Here is a 19,248-nt window from a genome sequence, read left to right as displayed (position 1 = left end):
CGAACTGGCGACCTTCTGATGTTATCTTTGGGCTAACGGAGGCTCTACCCTCTAGACCAGACCATATAAAGAATCATCTTTCTGCAGAAATGACTACATTGTAGTAGATCTGTCACATAAACAGTTTTGTGATTCAAAATATGAATTTAGAAATGTTTGCATATTAGGTACTGATATTTTTCTCTGTGATGCCATCAGTAGAATGTGCAACGCTAGACCACCTAACCAAAAATGGCAGCTACAGAAGTCCAGGCTTTTGTATAGTCTACACCAGTGGTGCCCAAACCCCAGACCGGGGGCCACTTGCAGCCCTCGGGGACTCCCAATGTGGCCCTCAGGGAGCCCCCAGACTCCAATGAAACTCTGGCCCTCCAGAGACTTGCTGGTGGAACCCATGCTTGCCCAACATGAGTGCTCTCAGCATGAGGGTGACTGTTCAACCTCTTGCATGAGCTGTGGGGTGAGGGCTCCCTCCACTACTTGCTGTTTCACATTTGTGATGCAACAGTGGCAGCAAAGGAAAGACTGGCCTTGATTTGAGCAAGGCCTTTTATAGGCATTGAGCTATTGCAAGACCTTCATTCATTCATAGAAGTTCCATTTCTAATATTAATTTATGTAAATTTATTCAAATTTGAAATTTAAATTAATTCTTTTTCCTCCGGCCCCCTACACAGTGTCAGAGAGATGATGTGGCCTTCCTGCCAAAAAGTTTGGACACCCCTGGTCTACACCAAAAGAAATCATTAAATCACTAAAGAAAAGAAGAGCCTATTACAGTCCTGACGAGTCCTAAAATACCAAAAGTCATTTCTTTGGAATTGTAATGAGTACACAAGCAAAAGTGGGGATTTTTACATGCCCCCAGACTTGTCCAAAAAGCAGTCTCAGCCTGCTGATTTAAATGGAACATAATTCCACCTCTGCACTTGATAACTAGAGCCTTTGCAAGATCTCATGACAAGACACTCAGGAGACAGCTCCATTCTGCTTAAGTCTCCTAGGGCCACAAGGACTTTTGGGAGCTGTGTTATTACTTATGCACACACTACACTATAATTAACTCCTCTATTAAGTTCAATTGTTGTATTCCAATCAGAGCCTTTGCTTACTGGTCACAACACTATGAAAAGAAAGAAAATGACAACAGACACATTTCTCTTGGTTCAGTTGCCATTTTTCAAGAAATACCTGCAGTAAAACAGGACTGCTGAGTCTTAGCAAGTAAGATGGTTGGATCTCACAAGAAGGCATCCACTCAGACGCTTTTTTCTGAATCATGAGTTGATTAAACTGGTTGCACAGGATTTTATGCTGCATAAAGTTTCTCATAGGCATCATTGTTCCAAGAGAAAGTAAACATAAATGAATACTGGAGCCTGAAGGCCTGCACCAGATTGAAGAAAGGTCAACTGGACAAGACTGTAGATTGCAGCAACTACAAAGTGTTGTTTGAAAACTTGAACGTTATTTGGAAACTATATAGCAGCTTCCAGGTGATTTAAGGGTTACTGAAGTTCCTCTAAGTTTTTGGGATTGAGGTATGTAGTGAGATGCATATTAGATTGCAATCTTAAACACACTTACCTAGCAGCAAGCCCTATTGGGGCTTATTTGTGAGTAAACATGCATAGATTACAGAACAATTAAAAACAGTATGTTTTGATTCTTACAGACAACTGGCATACATGCTTTTTCAGGACAACTCCAAATCAGAAACCCTAATGAACAAAAGAAGCATCATTACATAGGCCCTTGAGCACCCTAGCACAGCACTGCCACACTGACTCTCCAAGGTCCAAAACAGAAAAGGATCTTTCCCAGCCCTACCTGTAGATGTTACCAGGGCTAAACTTGGGCTCTTCTGCATGCAAAGTAGGAATGGCTCCAGGCCACTTTAAATAATTTATACTTCATTAAAATCACCAGGGGGAATTTAAATCACCTCAATTTAAACCAATATATCCTTTATTTAAAAAATGAAAATCTCTTGATAGAGATATTTTGTATTGTACTTTGGTCACTTCATACTTTTTCCAACCTGTCATTTTTGCCATCCCTTCCTAGAAGAAGGAGTGGAAGAAGAATCAGACACACTCACCAGTCACTTAGAGATCTGAAACATGCCTAAAACCTAAAACTGCAAAATGAACATGGTCTTTGTTTACAACTCTTACCCAATTATCACAGCAAACCTTTTTTTATAGATATTGGACATTACATTTAACAGTAATTCTCTGGCACCAGTTTCCCAAAACCCATGTGCAAACTTAATGAAGTACTATATTATTAAACCTATAAAATATGCATTTTGATATGAAGGATAGCCAATGTATACACTCTCCTCACAATTGGTGGCTGTGGCATAAAGATAGCTGTATGGTACATGTAGATAAACTGCTTAAGGTGGCAATCCTAAACACATTTACTTAGAAGCAAGTCCAAAGGAATTCAATGGAGCTTATTTCCAAGTAGACATGCACAGGATTGCACTATAAGACCACTGTGCACTTACAATGAAGTAAGCCCCACTGAAATGAGTAGAACTAGGTTCCTATTAGAGACACATAGGATTGTGTTAGACATCCCACTGAAATCAAAGTGGGCTGGAACTGCAGCCCTTCAAACTTAAGGTTGTAACTCTATGAACACTTAACTGGGAGGAAGCCTCACTGAATGCAAGTAAATATGCAGCATAAAACCGTTTCCCTCAACATTCACGTAAGTCTAGTAAACGCTACCTGCAGTCAGATCATAGGTGTGCTTACTCAGATATTTCACCAAGTTGCACTGGAGCTCACTCCCAGTCAGGTACGCACAAGACTGAAACCTTAAATTACTGACTTAGGTTGTGCAACTGACATGTAACAAAAACCACTGGGGACCTTTTGTTTTCATATTATAATCACCGAACACGAGAGCTCTCACTCACACACAACCAACGCAACCCTAAACACACAAGCTATGGAGTAAGCTCCACTGTACGCTGCGTAACTTCCTTCCGAGTAGACTTGCGTAGCTATCCAAGATAAATCACGGGAGTATTCACAGAAAGAACCAGGCAGCACCCCAAGACCGCGATCCTGCTGCCCGCTGTCCTGGAAGTGGGCCTGATGGAACCGAGTGGGTTTCCCTTCCCAGCCAACAGGGCTCGAGCCAGGCTGTCAAGGCAGAGACCGACACGCGCTGCCCTTCTCAGACGCACCAGCACCGCCGGCCCCTTCCCCGCCGCCGCCAAGGCTTCCAGAGGAACGAGATGAGCCGCTGCGCTACAACCGGGAACACTCGCATGAACCGAAAGCAACGTGCGGCCGCGTCCCTCGGAGGGAGCGCCGCCACACCGCAGCCTCCGCGCCCGGTCCTCTAAGCTCCGATTTGCACAGGCAGAGAACGAGTGCCCCATCCAGTGCACGGCTACTCAAAAGGGAGCCCCACTGTGTTCAATGGGGCTTCCTCCCAGTGAAGTGTGGCTAGGACGGCAGCCTCAGTGCGGCTCTGGCGCAGCTCCCCTGCAGCCGCCAAGGGTCTTTGAGGGGCAGGAGCGCAGGATCTCCTCAGGGCTGTGGGGGGGGGGGGCAGGTGAGGCAGCGCCTCCCCCACCTCCCGTCCCACCTGTCAGGCACCCACCGGGCAGAAGGCGCACAGCCCCACTCACCCGACGCGGGCGTCCCGGTGCCAACCCCCCGGCCGGGCTGCGAGGCTCTCCCATGGTGGACGCGCCGCCTGAACCACGGCGGGGCCCCGCGTCCGCCTGCGCTCCTGTCCTTCGCGGCCCTTCCTCCTCACCCGGCGCCGCGCTCCATCCCTGGCGGAGCCTGCCCGGCTGCCTCGCTCCTCCTCGGGCCTGTCAGGCGAGCCCTTGGCGGGGGGCGGCGGCCAGGGAGCTCGTCCCCGTCGGAGGCGGGCGGCGCTGAGAGACGGGAAGATGTCCGACTCCTCCGGTCTCCTGTGGGACGCGGGGGGGGCGGCTGCTCCGCCGACCCAGGAAGTAGAACAGCGAGGAGGGCGGTGGGGAGAGAGAAAGTGAAAACCGACCCGGAAGGAGTCGCCCCGCCTCCGCGCCCCCGTCTACTTCCGCTTCTCTCTGCTCTGCTGGGGGGCCGCCTGTGCTGTGGTCGGGCGGGAGGGAGGGTTGCGCTGGCCCTGAGGGAAGGGAGACGCCCCCAGCGCCGGCTCTGCCGCTTCCCCCAGGTAGGAGGGAAGGGAGCCAGCCCCTGCATCCTCCTGCCCATGCTCTTGGGGGAGGGCAGAAAGGGTTGCCTCAGCCCCATCTCCAATAGTGGGGGGGCAAGCCAGGGCTGGGGCGGGGTACTGCAGGGCCTGGGGCAGAAAGGAGGCCCCATTGTTGCCCCCGCGCTCCATACATCCCCCCAGGGACGTGCGGGGGAGGCAGGTCAGGCAGAGGCAGGTGTCCTCGAAAAGCGCCACTGCCGTGGGAGGCACCCAAGCACCCACAACCCACGTGCAAACATTCTCTTACCTTGAGGAGGCCCCATGACTGCCACCCAACAGCAGGATGCAGCACATGCCCTGTTTGTACAACTATGTCAGTGCTGGAAAGTTGGTTAGGATTTTAGCCTAGGAAGTTTTGCTCCTTGCATTGGGTTGAGAATTATCTGTCCTGCAGTGAATAGGTGGTGCTTGCTTTTGAAGTGATATTTTATTCACTTCTCTGCTTGGTGACTTATAAGAACATAAGAAGAGCCCCACTGGATCAGGCCATAGGCCCATCTAGTCCAGCTTCCTGTATCTCACCCCACCAAATGCCACAGGGAGCACACAAGACAACAAGGGACCTGCATCCTGGTGCCCTCCCTTGCATCTGGCATTCTGACTTGTTTGGGATACAGTATATACTTATTTTCTTATGCAACATTATATAAGTAAAACCATATATTATACTGCTATACTGTCAGATGCCCAATAATGCCTTACCCATCAGTAGAGGTGTTTGAAAATGGTGTTATTTATTTTATTCAGAGGTAAGCTCATTGTGTTCAGTATGATTTAGGCTGTTCGTTTCACTGGAAACAAACAGCTCTACCCATCAGGGATGGGAACTCGAGTCCCATCGAGTGACTCAAGTCCAAGTTGCAAAAATACATGGGTGACTCAAGTCCGAGTTGCAAAAATACACATCTTTTGCTGACTTGTGTACACTCAAGTCAGGAGTGTCAGTGACTATAGCACTGACTTGAGTCTGAGGCCAGTGAGTCGGAAACAAGTCCCCATGCATGCAGAGTTGACTCTGTGCCTGGGTATGCTTGCTTACTTTTTTTGCAGCGTGAATGACCTTTTGTCAGGAAACCAGAAATATTGTTTAAAACCCTCAGTTTTTTGACAGTTATTGAGTTAGGCCAGGGGTGTCCAAAGTTTTTGGCAGGAGGGCCACATTGTCTCTGTGACACTGTGTCAGGGGCCAGGGGGGGAAAAATAATTAATTTACATTTTAAATTTGAATAAATTTACATATGTTTACATAAATGAATATATTAACGATGAACTTATATGAATGAATGCAGGTCTTGCAATAGCTCAAGGTCTATAAAAGGCCTTGCACAAAGCAAGGCTGGCCTTTCCTTTGCTGCCGCTGCTGCATCACAGACATGAAACACACAAGCAGTGGAGGGAGCCCTTGTTCCACAGCTAACGTGAAAGGTCGAACAGTTGGCCGTCATGCTGAGAGCAGTTGCATGGGGCCAGTGTGGGCTCAACAAATCTCAAGGAGGGCCAGAGGCTCATTGGAGACTGGGGCTCCCTGAGGGCCACATTAAGAGGCCACGAGGGCCGCAAGTGGCCCCAGGGCCAGGGTTTGGGTACCCCTGAGTTAGGCTCTGTGAACTTCAATAAGTTTCCTGGGGAGGGGGGTGGCATTTCAGAGGGGGGGCAGCATGTCGCAGACCTGCCCCGAGGTGCAATGAGTGCAGGTCCACTACTGCAACCCATAAGCATTAGTATTTTAATTACTGTATTTTCGCACCCATGGGTTGTGGGTGCTTGGGCACCTTGTGTGGTGATGGCACTTTTTGAAGGACTCTGGTGGGGAGGCTCTGCCTCACCTGCCTCCCCACCCACTGCATGTCCCTGAGCTGTATGCACATTGGGGTCAAGATCCAGAAGGCTGGATGAACAAGACATGAAAGGAAATGTGGGAGAAGGAAACAAACAGTGCTGGAAATGAAAGTGAAGGAAGAGGCGCGCAGGGGAAAGAGAAAGGGAAACAGAATGGGCGGGCAAGAGGACAAAGGGTGAAAAGTGCTGGGGAGAAAGCCACTCTCTTTTCCTCTTCCTGCTTCTGCCCAGGGAGCGGCCTCCGCGCTGAACCACAACTCCCAGTGGCCTTTGCGATGCCACAATGACGTAGTGAGTCAGCATCAATGGGTGACGCCATAGTTGCGTAACCCAAACGAGAACACCTTCTCTCCTCCTGGCCGGGGGTTGCCGGGACTTGTAGTTTAGGCTGACTAGCTATGGAGAGGACGATGGTCAGCGGTTCCCTGCTGGGAGAGATTGGTGAGCGAGGGGATCTTGCTACTGGCCACGCAGGGGGGAAGATGCTGCCTGGAGTGGGGAGAGGGGCATGCCTCGGGAGCAGAGAATGCGGAGGCACCTCCTCCTGCCCTGTGGTCTCTGGGGCTGCAATTAGTTCTGCAGTGGGGAATGTGGGATTCCTGGACTTGATGGTGACTTTAAGCTTTGGCTGCTGGACAGCAGCACCAGACCTGAGACGCCCAGACATCATTCTGATGGGGGAGAGGCAAAGAGGAGGAGCTGCCTGCTTGTACTGTGGACAGAGACAGACGGAGGTGGTGTTTTGGTTTCCAGAGAGGGGCAGGGTCCAGCCACCACCTAGTGGGACGCTTTCCATAGGCGTAGCTAGAGGGGGGTGCAAAGCAAGTGTTGCAGGGAGCCTCACCACAGTGTGCAAGCTGCCCATCCCCTTCGGAGCCATAGTGGGTGGTGGGAGCAAAACATTGTATGCCTCACTTTTGCTCCCACCGCCCAGAATGGCTCCAAAGGGGAGGGGCAGCTTGCACACTGTGGTGAGGTTCCCTGCCACACTTAGTGCTTTGCACCCCTTTAGCCACTGACACTTTCAAGTACCCTTGATTTCCATGGGAAAGATTAATTTTACGTTTTAAATAAAAATCTCTCCTGTTGAAATTGGTCAGACTAAAAGTTGCAATCCTGTTAGAGGAATAAACCTGGTTGGACACACAGTGCAACTTATTTCAGAGTAAACATGCATGGGCTCTGGCTGCACAAGTGCTTTCAGTTTGGCTGAGAAACTCTGGCCTTCTTCCAAATTTGTATCTAATACTGTCGAAGATCTGCAGCGCACTCCTCCGTGTCCCCATTTGCCCTTCCTGAGTTAGCAGCACAGAGCTAGAGGGAGGGTGGCAGCCACTGTAAACAAGTTACCCATGTTGCCTGTTGTGACTTCAAACTGGATATTGCAGGAATTTTTTAGCTCAAGCAATGTACAGTATTGGTCTTCTGCATAAGAATCAAATTCCAAGCTTAGGTGTGTATTGCTATTGGCACCCAATAAGCTTCGTTTTGCAGTCGTTCACAGGGTGCCTTGGTATATGCCCGCACACTTAGTGTTTAAAATTAGAGATTTTTCATCCCAGCTTCCTGCTGATAAAACTGTGCAGCACCCCTGGGTTCCACACTCGCATAATGCCATTTGTTAGACACTTTCAGAGCACATGTACCTAGGTTGCTGTTCCTTTGTTCTTTTAATCACAATATTCCTTAAAGTGTGGATAACTATAATAATAATTCTGGTCCCTCAGAGGTTAAAAACACACATACTGCACTGTATTTTGCTGCTGTTCAGTGAACTCTTATGTGTTTTGAAAGAGGTGTTTGTGGATCCAAAGAAGATGTAAACTGCTGTCACATGAGCATTGGCAATGAAGAGAGAAACTGAGAAGAGCCAAGCTAAGTGTCCTGGAATCTGCCCACCCTTGGCTGCCACTTTTTCTTGCAATGCGTCTTCTGCTGACCTACTATTATGCAGTCAGTGTTTTATTTTGGTTTATTTCTGTCTAGTTCAGTTATTTTCAACTTTTTTTGTCTCACGGTACACCATCAGTTTTTTGAAAATTGACAAGGCACACTGTACTACCAATGGGAACCTCACATCCCCCAATGGCCCTACTAATAAATGACCCTCTCCCAAATTCCCATGGTGCACCTGGGGACCATTCATGGCACACCAATGTGCCACAGCACAGTGGTTGAAAATGGCTGGTCTAGTTTAAAGTGTGCAAGAGACACACATTTAAGCACCTGTACTTGATGCTGGACACCTGCCTAGAGAGCAAAGGGCCAGACTGTTAGAAGGACCATTGGTAAGAGACCATATTTCTGATCTTGCATTACTAGCAACCCGACCCCTTGCATTATCTAGCAACCCGACCCCTGTTAATCGACCTTTGAGTTCAGCACTCCAGATTTGGATGGAGTTTGTTTACTATTTCAATGTCAATGCAGTTTTCACATAAATGGAAAGGAGACTTTCCAGTGTAAATTATGCAAAAACAGCAGATTTAATGGTTTATGACTCTAGCCACTTCCCGGACTCCTGAGGAGGAAAAAGCATATTTTGAAAGACACAGGAGAGGTCTCACACCTCCACTGCTCCTCACCAGCTTCATGGTCAAGCACAATCTTGGAAACAATTTGAAAGCCATCCAACCAGCTGCCGCACCTTCAGTTGAATAGTAGGACATAGGCAGAACCCATCAGCTAACAACAGAGGACCACCAACTATGATTGAATCATCCTCCTAATATATAATCCTTTAGGATTATCTGGGGCAAAAACATAAAAGATCCTGGCTTTAGAGTCTCCTCCATTGGCCATTTTGTTCTTTGATCCACACTCAGTTCTCAAGTCCTACCTGCTGTTGGCTTGTCCTGGGTTATTAACCTGCAGGTCCTGTGACAAGTCACTCCATTCCATTCTCCATTTGAGAACCACTGTGCCATATGGCATCCAGAATTGTAACAACCCACAACTTCCTTACTTTCCTGGCTTCTCTATCTCCTTTTTCCTTGAGCACAGGCTGGTCAGTCACTTTTCTCAGCATACCTACCTCCTCTTTCTCTGTTGCAGCTACTGTAAATATTCTAGGGTCTGGTTTTTTGTCTTCAGTTCTGCTTTTGAATTTTTTATTAGTATAATAGCTTTATTTTATCAGTTGTTTACCCTGAATGTGTAAAAAGAAATGGATAGAAAGGCAGGAAATACATTCTGGAAACATTTAAATAGTTCTGCCTTCATTCCCAGGTTTTTGGGCTGCCAGAACCCCAGTTCATGAAGCAGCCCGGAGTGGAGAGATCCTGCAGCTGCAGGAACTTATACAGAATGGTGCCTGTGTCAACCTGGTTACCTACGACTCCATCACACCCTTACATGAGGCCAGTCTGCGTGGCCAGACTCAGTGCGTGAAAATCCTACTTGCCGCAGGAGCCCAGGTGTGTGCTTTAGAGGCAGCATAAATGTAAAAGCAGCCTGAGTGTCAACTGTCAGAAAGAGGAGAGGAGATATAAGTGTGTATGTCAAGCCAGTTGCCTGTGGGAAGCCCTGTGCTCCATTTGACCTGGAAGCTATTAGCTGCTCTACCCTCAGATTGGTCTCAGTGATGCCTCTTTGCTTTGCTGCCACCACAGAAGCATTCCTGGAGAGCACAACAGGGGGTCGTGGACCTCCAGGATAGACATTGGGCATAGGGTAAAAGAGTTTGTTGATGTGTTCCAGAACACCAGCCTGATCTCTACTGAGGCTGTCTTCGAATATGTTTGTAAGCTGTCTCGAAGATCTAAATGGTGGAAAGGCAGCATGTATATCGGTTTAAACCAAACAAAGCCAACCTCTGTCCTGGTAACCACAGCTCTTTCAGATCCAGGGATGAATGTCTCCCTGCAGCTTTCCCTGCAGATGAGCTGCAAACAGGGAACCACCAGTGCACATCTCACCTCTGCCCAGAGCACACTTGACAGCCTTAGGCAAGTCACTGTCTTTTTCCATCCAGCTGCAATATGGGGATTCAAAACTGGCCTACCCTTGAAGGCTGATTCTAAGGATTGCAAGATGCATGCAAAGCACTATCTAAATGTTCAGCATTATTGTCATTATGTGCACTTCTGCTAACTGCCAGTTTTTTTTTCCTCTTGGACTCCTGTCTCTTGGGGGTCTCCTCATTCTTATGAAGCACTTTATTTTGTGTTATTTAAAACATTTATAACCCACCCTTCCAAAAGCTCAGGGCAGCTTAGTTTATGCTTTCCTAGATTCCCACTTTAGTTTTAAATTCCTTTCTTGGAATCAACTGCCTGCCCTGCCTCTTTTCCAAGATCAGAGCAAGTCCAGCCAGTGGCTCTTCTGAATAGCCAGTCTCTTGCTAACAGTCAAGTAACTGAGCCAATCACTAGCAGAGGCTTTTCTGAGTGGTCAACCCTTCACTGTCAGGCAATCAACCATAGTTGACATTGCCACTGCTGTCACAAAATCCTTTAGTGCGGTGGTTCTGAAACTGTGGGTTAGGGGCCAGCAGTGGGTTACAAAGTGAACATGCTTATAGTTAAGGAAAATGGATGGAGCCCTATGGAAAGTGAAACTGAGCCACATATGGGCACTTACTTATGAGTAGACAATGACATCTTGGCTCAAGGTGAAGGGGAGCAAAAGGCCACCTGAATGGTCCCAATCCGATGAACATGAACAAAGATTCCAGAAGGTGTTTCCTCCAGTAGTAAAAAAGGTAAAAACAGGCTTGAGCAGTTCATAAAGTGAATTTTTTTTAGTCTCGTAAAGCTACATGGGTCTCAATAGAGTATGGTTTTTAAAGGTGGGCTCCAGTGCAAACAAGTTGGGAACTGCTGCTTTAGTGAATTACAATATAGGGTAATAGTTACTGTTATATTGCAGGTGGATGCCAGAAACATAGATGGAAGCACACCGCTCTGTGATGCCTGTGCCTCTGGTAGCACAGAGTGTGTGAAAGTCCTGCTGTCCCACGGGGCCAAGGTCAACCCTCCACTCTACACAGCATCTCCCCTCCATGAGGCCTGCATGAATGGTAAGCTTCCAGCAGCTGCCTTTGATCTCAGTTGGCTGCACCTCGGCATGCAACTCCAGTCACTTGGAGGAAGCCTTCATATGTGCATGAGTTCAGTCCCAGCCCCTTCCACTGCGTCTCACTGGAAATACATACTGTAATGTGTTTTTCTGTATCTACATGTAACTGTTCAGATACTTTGGGCAGCACTGTAAAGAGCTGATGGGAACATACTGACCTTGGTAAACTAGGCCTTGTGTGTGTGTGTTGTTTTCTTTACTGTAAATAGTATGAGCTGGGGGCCCCAATCTGGATTGAGGCCATACAAGGGTGGGGGGGGGGTTTAATATGATCCCTGCTGATTTGGTTCCCTCAGTGTGTACACTATCTACCCAGGGGAAAAAGTTCCCTTTGGAACCAATTGAAGCTTTTTTCCCCCCCAAAGCAAGTAGCAAGTATGGTGGAGGGGACTGTGGAGGACTGGTGTGGTTCTGATCCAAATGTCCCCTGTTTGTGCTACTTGCAGAAAAGAAGCAAGCACACAAGGGCCAATTATGTGATGAAAATCTAATCTAACTGGACCCTAAGATAGGTGGTCTGAAAAGGATTGAACATTCAGGAGCCACTGGATCCTAGTTGCAAAAATGTATGTAAAGAAACCAATGATCAAACAGAGGGAGGTTTCCAATTGTTTTGTTTTTCTTTTGGAAAAATGTCTCAATCTGCAAAACCACAAGCTGTCAGACTGGGAAATGTTTCCAACAGAAAAATCACCCAGGGACACTGGAAACAAGAAACAACCTCTATATTAAGTCTGAGCTGAGATGCCTCCTCCTTGCAGCAAACTTTGGAGGGCTATTTCTGCTATTTTTAGGGGGGGCTGTGACATTGAGTCTTACAGTACCAGTAGCAGTCTTGCTTATGGCTGGTGGCTGCCATTTTCCCCCTCACAATGAATTATACTCAGAATGACACTATGTGATCACATTTAGTAGTAGCACCTGTGGCAGAAGTGCTACCACTGCAAACCAGAGGACAAAGTGAGGGGTGCTGGAGGAGCAGTTGTTCCCCCCTGCCCCCAGAAAGTGGGTGGAGCATGTGTGCAATCACCAGGGAGGCTGAGGCTATTTTCCTTGTGTGACAGGCGAGGCTCTGCCTACCCTGACTGTCAATCCTTAGTGTATTCTTCGGGAATCTTGGTTTTTTTACTGATTTCGCCTCCTTTTTTGAAGGTAGTGCTGAGTGTGTGCGTCTCCTGATTGATGTTGGTGCTAACCTGGAGGCCCATGACTGTCACTTCGGGACCCCTTTGCACGTGGCGTGTGCTAGAGAGCACCTGGATTGCGTGAAGATACTGCTCAATGCAGGTGTGGAGAGATGAATTGCATGCTGTTTGTTTGTATCCCACCTTATCCCAAAGTCTTTGGGCGAGTAGTATGCTTAAAGTGAGAGCAGTTCACTGCAATGCAAATGGCATTTTTCCTACATATGTGTTTTATCCAGCTGGTCCTTCATCATAAAGGTCAGTTACCTTTAGCAGTTCAAAACGGATTATGTAATAATTTCAAATAACCTCTTACCAGATTAACCCTTGGGCCTTGAATGCTGAATTAAATGGCAAGGTCTTTCAAGGATGCTGGAGAACATTGAAGTCTAGACTTTGGTTATCTTTCTTATGTAGGGCGTTTCTTAGCCATGGAGCTGCAGTTGGGAGCATTAGATGTGCTACGTGGTCAACAGCCAAAAATGTCTCTTCAGATCATTCTACATAACCACAGACTGGGCCAATGATGATGATTTTGCCAAACTGGCAAACCCTTATTATGTTGACAGTTGATCTGCCATTGTGAACAGTCTGATTTGTTGTAAATTGTTCATCTGTTTTGATTTGCACAAACTCAATCTAGCCTGTTGGAGATTGTATTCAACCATAACAGTAAGAGCAATTGACATTTCCTTATGCGAAGGTTCAAATTCAAACATAATGAGAAAACATAAGGAGCAAATGCAGAAGGTTGACTGAAAAGTTCATGGAATGTATTGTATATGATCAGACTTGCACATCTGATCAAAAACAGAGCAGCAGGGCAACATTGGAACTGTTTTATAACATATACGGGAACATTCCTTTCAGAATGTTCCAATGGGAATATTATGGTTATTCTTGATGTTTCAGACATTTCAAGATCTATTTTATAATTTGAATGATTGAAGGAAATGGCATGTTTGTGAACTGATTCTTTTTCATGCTAGTGTTGAGTTAAACGGTTTAATTTCCAGATTATAAGTGTAGGAGTAATATGACAGAAAGAATGAAGCCTGCCAAGTGTGGGCTTTGGGGGCCTCTCCCTTGTTCCTGTCTTCCTCTGTTGACCACCTTTTCTTGTTTGTGCTGTCAGGCGCTAACGTGAATGCTGCCAAGCTTCATGAGACTGCCCTCCATCATGCTGCCAAGGTGAAAAATGCTGATCTGGTGGAGATGTTGGTTGAATTTGGGGGCAATGTCTATGCCAGGGACAACCGAGGAAGGAAACCTTCTGACTATACCTGGAGCAACAGTCCAGTGGCCAAGTGCTTTGAGTTTTATGAAAGTAAGTTGGGGGTCCCACTGCTGCCTCCCTGTGGTTGAAGGTAGCAGTTCTTCTCTCCATTCTCTGTCATCTTACTTATCATAGGCCTTCCCTTATTCAGTGCTTTGTGTTGCTGCACTTCAGCTGGCATCTTATATAGTGCTGTCAATGTAGGTGGGACTTTATGGAGCAAGAAAAGACATGTTTCTGATCAGAGAAGCTTACGATGAAAATGTAGACCTATGAAGACAGTCTTATTTTTGCAGATGCAAAGTTCACCAAGAGGAAGGGGGTTGCATTAGCATGTCTATAGTGGCATCTGCCACTGCTCCATGTCTTCTATATTTTCTCTTCCTCTAGTGGGACATCACAGTGCTTGAGGAGGGGGGTCACAGCTTTGCATGCAGAAGGTTCCAAATTCAATCCCTGGCAGCACCTCTAGATAAAGAAAGCAGACCCCCTCCTGAAACCCTGCAGGGTGCTAGTCAGTGTATAGCTGAACATTGGGAACTTGATAATCCAGTGGATCAGCTGGAAAAGGCAAAGAAGAAGAAAAGGCAGCTTCCTGTGTTCTTCTCACAGGTGTAACATCCCTTTTCTATTATGAAAAACAGTCCCTTGCCCTTGGCCACCCCCTGCTTAGAGCAGCTCAGAGCTGTGTGTGCAAATTGGTTTGCAGTGGACTGAAGCAATGATCCTTTATGTTTTTTCTCACCACCCCACACCCTGCTGCTTGGTCATTTTGCAGAAACTCCACTGAGCTTGTCTCAGCTCTGCCGACTCAGCCTGCGGCAAGCCATCGGCCAGCAGGCCTTGGAGAAGATTGCCAAGCTACACATCCCTCCGCGATTCATCGAATTCCTGTCCTACAAATGATAAACACAAGAGGAGCCTTTCAAGGACAGCATTAAGTAGCACTGGTCACTTTTCATCTCAGGCAACCTACCCCATAAGAAATCGTTTCAATTAATGATGTAAATACTATTTATGAGATACTTGTTGTTTAAAGACGTTGTTTAGGTCACCTTTGCTGGGGATTCTGGGATAACAATAATACTTAATATGTATATGGTATTTTTCTGAGCTCTCAAAATCCTTCACTCACACATGCTGGTTATCCTTGCGACAACTGTATACAATATTATCATCTTACCTCCCTCAATAATCCACAGTTCAGGAACCTGAGATGGAGAAAGAGTGTTCACTTTGTGATTGCTGTGGTCTTTGACTGAGCAGCTCACAGTTCCTCTTCTTACAGTGCAATCCTATGTAGATTTACTCAGAAGTAAGTCCCACTTTGTTCTGTGCATCTTACTCCCAGGAAAGCAAGCACAGGTTTGTGTTGTGTTGAACAGGTGTTTCAGCACCAGCATTTATAGTGCTGCAAACCCTCCTGCAGTCTCTTTGGGTCTTGCTGCTTGGTGTTCATTTTTTGGATGCATATCACCAGTAGACAGTGGACTGTCATTACCAACAACAACAACAGTATTACCAATACCAACATGCACCAAATACCATAAGTGCATAGTCATTTTTTTCCCCTGTCTCACTATGGCCTCTGGCCAAAAAGGTTTTGCAGGTGTTCACTCTACAAAAAACGTGCAAAATCTGGTTCCTTTTTCTGTCTTACTATAGTCTCTGGTCAAGGACCCATGCCACTGGCCAGTGATAGCTCTATCATGCTACTTTCAAGTCTCCAGAGAAGCAGTGCTCTGTACTTTCAGTGCTGCACAGGCTCAAGGCAGGTCCTTAGCCCCGTGAATGTGGATAGGATTGTGCTCAGCATGACTGCTTACCTAGCCTGTCCCCTCCAGGCTTCCTGCTTCTAATTCAGGAAAGAATTTGCAAGATGCCAGTGTACCAACGCAGTCATATTATCTTGCAATGATGTGACAGCCTTGAAGTTTTGCTTCAGCACCATTACCTGTGATAGTCTGTTGTCTGTCTTAGTATGCTCTTGGCCAACCCTATTTATTTTTTTGTCTTGCACAACAGACAATAGGATCAGGCTTCTAGTCAATCTTCCTCTACTATAGAAAACCCATTCTCTTTTCTTATATCAAACTCTAGTACACATTCTTATGTTTCCAAAGGAATAAATGGTGATTACTCAGATGGTACTGCCACCAGGGTGCTTGGGACCCTGGCACAAAGCGGTATAACCTCTGCCTATCCCCAATGGCATTGGTATAGAGGATTTGGGGGGGGGGTGTCCTGGGCAGGTGTGCCCTTGTCCAGTGCCTGATCTGGCCAACTGCTCACACCATCCTTGTACCAAGATATAATTGCCATGTACTCATTAGCAATCAAATTTACTTTTATGAGTGGTTGTATGAGTTTCAACTTTCCCTTTCCAAGGCACTTGGATAAAAGTGGAGGGGCTCCACAGGCAGCCTTTATTTCAGGTGATGTAGTCCCAACTACCTTAGGAGATAGCTGTCATCTTTGATAGGGTGGACGCAGGCACCAGATACCTGTGTATCCCACATACAGATGGCTAACGGAAGCCACTAATTGTGCCCATCCTGTTTCATATTATAGACCACACCACTTCTCCAACCACTAGGCTTGAATAACAATGCTCAGTAGTTATATAGTGGTTTGGATGTTCAACACGTTTCCATGCACAGTATATCAATAATGATAACAACCTGTAAGGTAGGCCAGCATTAGTGATCTTTTATGGATACAAATGGTGAGCCAGAGACTGTGGCAACAACAGCTTGCTTGATGGTGCAGTCCTATGAGCATATCTACTCAGAGATAACTCCCACTGAATTTAATGGAACTTACACCCAGGTAAGTGTGTATAGGATCATAGGTGGAGTCCACCTAATGAGTTTGTACCTGTGGCAATGAGGCCTTCACAGCTCACCTGTAACCACCACATGACACCAGCTCCAGAACACTGAAGTCTTCTGTGGTCTTTCACAACATATTTTTTGAAAGTCTCTGGCTAATAAATTTGGAATAAGCTGTGATTATGATAAGTATGCTTCATTCTCTGCTGTAAGGCTCTGCATTGTCAAGATCACTTAATGTGGTTTATGTTGTTCTTAAAGAGCATCACTGTAACTTTAGAAGAACAAAGGGGCTGCATGCACTGTTTGCGTAACAGGAGAAGGCCAAGGCCCCATGGGTGTATGCAAATAGCCTGTGTTGGCTTGAAATCTAAACTGTGTGGAAGCTGGTCCTCAGGGTGAGCCATTTACCCAAAGCCACTCTTGGCCAATTTCACCACACCATTGCAAACCTTGCGCTCACGTGGGCTTTCCGAAACAAGTATCTAGATATCTTTTACCTTTGGTCATAGTACACAATCTTTGGAACTGGTACTATGATAGAGAAAGGAAGTAGAGAGGGAATCCAAACATTCTAAGCAAACCCGGTTTATTAATCAGCACAGTGAACAAAAGGAATCGTGTGAAACTTTGCAGGCACTAATTATCTTAAGCAATCACCACTTATATGGGCAAGCCTGATCTTCTTAGAGATTGCCAGAGATCATGCCACTGCAGTTCTCTCTGATACAACATAGCAGCAGCAGATATGGACCCACCCACTGTGTATTAGGCTTCATTGGGTTGCCATTTGTAAATAATAATTTGTATATTTCAAGGAGGGTGCTCCTGTGAAAAAATTCCAAGGGACAGAGAGTGTTCCTTGGGTGAGTTAACCTCAACAGAGCAAAATAAGAAGCTCTTTTTTGTGGAACTGTAACTTGGAACAGAACTTGTTTTGTTCCTTGCAGGATAAAGGTGCCCCTTAGACACTGCTTAGGAAGCAGCTGTCTCTCTGCTGGAAGGATCTTGAGGGCAGAAGGACAGGCAGATGTCTGAAACTGCACTTTTATCAGGAGCTTGGCACCTATCCTCTGAGGCAGGCTGCCACTGTAACTCAGAGGACCCTTGGCTTAAGAGAAATGCTGGCTTTGGAGTAAAACAACCTTAAAGACAGGCTAACAGGATGTATTAAGATGTATATGATGAAGTAACATCCAAAATCACATGAAATACATTATTGACATCAAAACCGGCTGGTTAAGTTTGCAGCCTGTAACGTAATCTCTCAATTTTACCAGTGGTTTCGGGGAGTAGAGTAACAAGTCTGGGCAGCTTGCACATGCCTCTGGGGAAAGTGGGAGGAGGAGGGATGCATGTATGGTTTCCTGGGCAACCATAGTGCTGGAAAACACCAAGCATTGCTCTGTTGCCTAGGTAACGTGGGGCTAATAGCCTAGCTCACAGTGGGAAGATAGGCAAGCATCCCCATGATAGAGGTGGAAGAGATCATTGTGGCTGAAGACAGCTAAAGAAGAAGAAAAATACATTGGAGATTTGGGGGAACATTTTAAGTCCCACACCCCTTAAATGTTGCAGTGAAGGTTTTTCTGGTGATACTTTGGCCCAACTCTCATTTAAAACACAATGTGTGAAAACTCCCAAGCAACACAATGAAACAAGAATGCCAAAGGCAGATTTGCCACTTCTGTAGCTCAGCTGGTCTAGTTGACAAGTTCCTTAGGTGGGAAAACTAACCATTGTCTCCACAGGTCACCTGTCCCAGCTGACTGACAAACTGCAGTACGCCATCCAGTCACAACCAGAGTGGCACTGTGGAGCAGCAAGGGGTCAGTCGGGAATTCCCTCTGCCAGTGCAGAGAGCGAAGCCCTTGGGTGCTGCTGCCAGACTCCAAGCCTTCTGGCAATGATAGATTTAGACATACTGGGGTAGCCTAAGATTTTTGGACCATGAAGTGAGTACCAGGAATGAAGGTCCACTCCCCCTCTTCCTGGGTATCTGGATCTGAAAGGGGGAGTGGAAGGAGGAGGAACTGGAGGAGAGGAAGGGCTAGAGTATCTCCTTCACTGCTCCATCCCAATCTAGTGTGAACAGAGGAGCATTTTGTTTCTTGTTCTTGGTAAAAAGGACCAAATGGGCTTCAACACCAACCTACTTTATTTACAGACAGGTTACATTACAATGTTGGCTTCCCCTCCCCCTGCTCCTCCCTTGCTCCTCCTCCCCCCTTCTATCTGGCCCTTGCTACGAATTGGTATCCAGTGCCTATAGTGGTGGGGTAGCCCTAGTTGTGAGTTTGCAACTTTGGTCAAAGCCAGGCTCGTGAAGCTTTTTGAGCAAAGTCTGAATAGGATCCAGTATGCTAATTTCCACAAAGTGGTGGTAATTTACAAATCGGTGCCTAATCAGCATAATTGTATTGTGCAAATGTGCTGGACATGGTGTTACCAGTCCTGTTTTTAAGACACATGTAACATGCAGATATGGGGGAAATCTGTTGCCAGCGCAAGAACCAGGTGCAGTAGCTGATGGCACAACTCAGTAGAATGGCCTGAGAAAGAGAGGGAGGTGAGGTGCAGCACCAGATACCTGTATATACTGTACTCATGTATAACATCTGGTGAATGGAGGGTTCTGTGAGTTCCTCTCAGAACAATAGCATAAAAACCCCATTGAAAAATTGCGGTTTAGACTAGCCTGCCTGTGTAAACAGCCTTGAATGCTGTGTAAAAACACAGCAATGTCAGAAGTGTGGTAAATAATTGCTTAAATAAATGAGAGTGCAATCCTAGCCCACTTTCCAAC

General features: G+C 46.5%; 2 protein-coding genes across 5 annotated transcripts in view; one reads left to right on the top strand and one right to left on the bottom strand.

The window, feature by feature from the left end:
• Positions 1-3,943, bottom strand: part of TASOR2 (transcription activation suppressor family member 2) — a 59,102-nt gene extending 55,159 nt beyond the window's left edge. For 2 of the 3 annotated variants that reach the window (XM_066633730.1, XM_066633728.1), the window contains exon 1: positions 3,656-3,943. The gene's annotated coding sequence lies outside the window, so the exon portion shown is untranslated. The remainder of the gene's footprint in view (positions 1-3,655) is intronic. The other variant, XM_066633729.1, reaches the window with a different exon arrangement.
• Positions 3,944-6,355: 2,412 nt separating this feature from the next.
• On the top strand, positions 6,356-16,622 carry ASB13 (ankyrin repeat and SOCS box containing 13). Of its 2 annotated transcripts, XM_066633639.1 has the most exons (7): positions 6,357-6,513; positions 7,867-8,025; positions 9,301-9,488; positions 10,942-11,092; positions 12,304-12,438; positions 13,471-13,662; positions 14,390-16,622. In XM_066633639.1, the coding sequence occupies exons 2-7, from the start codon at positions 7,920-7,922 to the stop codon at positions 14,515-14,517; spliced, it is 900 nt and encodes a 299-aa protein (XP_066489736.1). In that variant the 5' UTR covers positions 6,357-6,513; positions 7,867-7,919; the 3' UTR covers positions 14,518-16,622. The 2 variants fall into 2 exon arrangements, with proteins under 2 accessions (XP_066489737.1, XP_066489736.1); XM_066633640.1 differs by lacking the exon at positions 7,867-8,025 and having other exon boundaries at positions 6,356-6,513.
• The last annotated feature ends 2,626 nt before the right edge of the window (positions 16,623-19,248 follow it).

Source organism: Tiliqua scincoides, chromosome 7, assembly GCF_035046505.1.
Source record: "Tiliqua scincoides isolate rTilSci1 chromosome 7, rTilSci1.hap2, whole genome shotgun sequence".
Lineage (NCBI taxonomy): Eukaryota > Metazoa > Chordata > Lepidosauria > Squamata > Scincidae > Tiliqua > Tiliqua scincoides.
The sequence above is the reverse complement of the archived record's forward strand: the minus strand, read 5'-3'. Positions and strand labels throughout refer to the sequence as shown.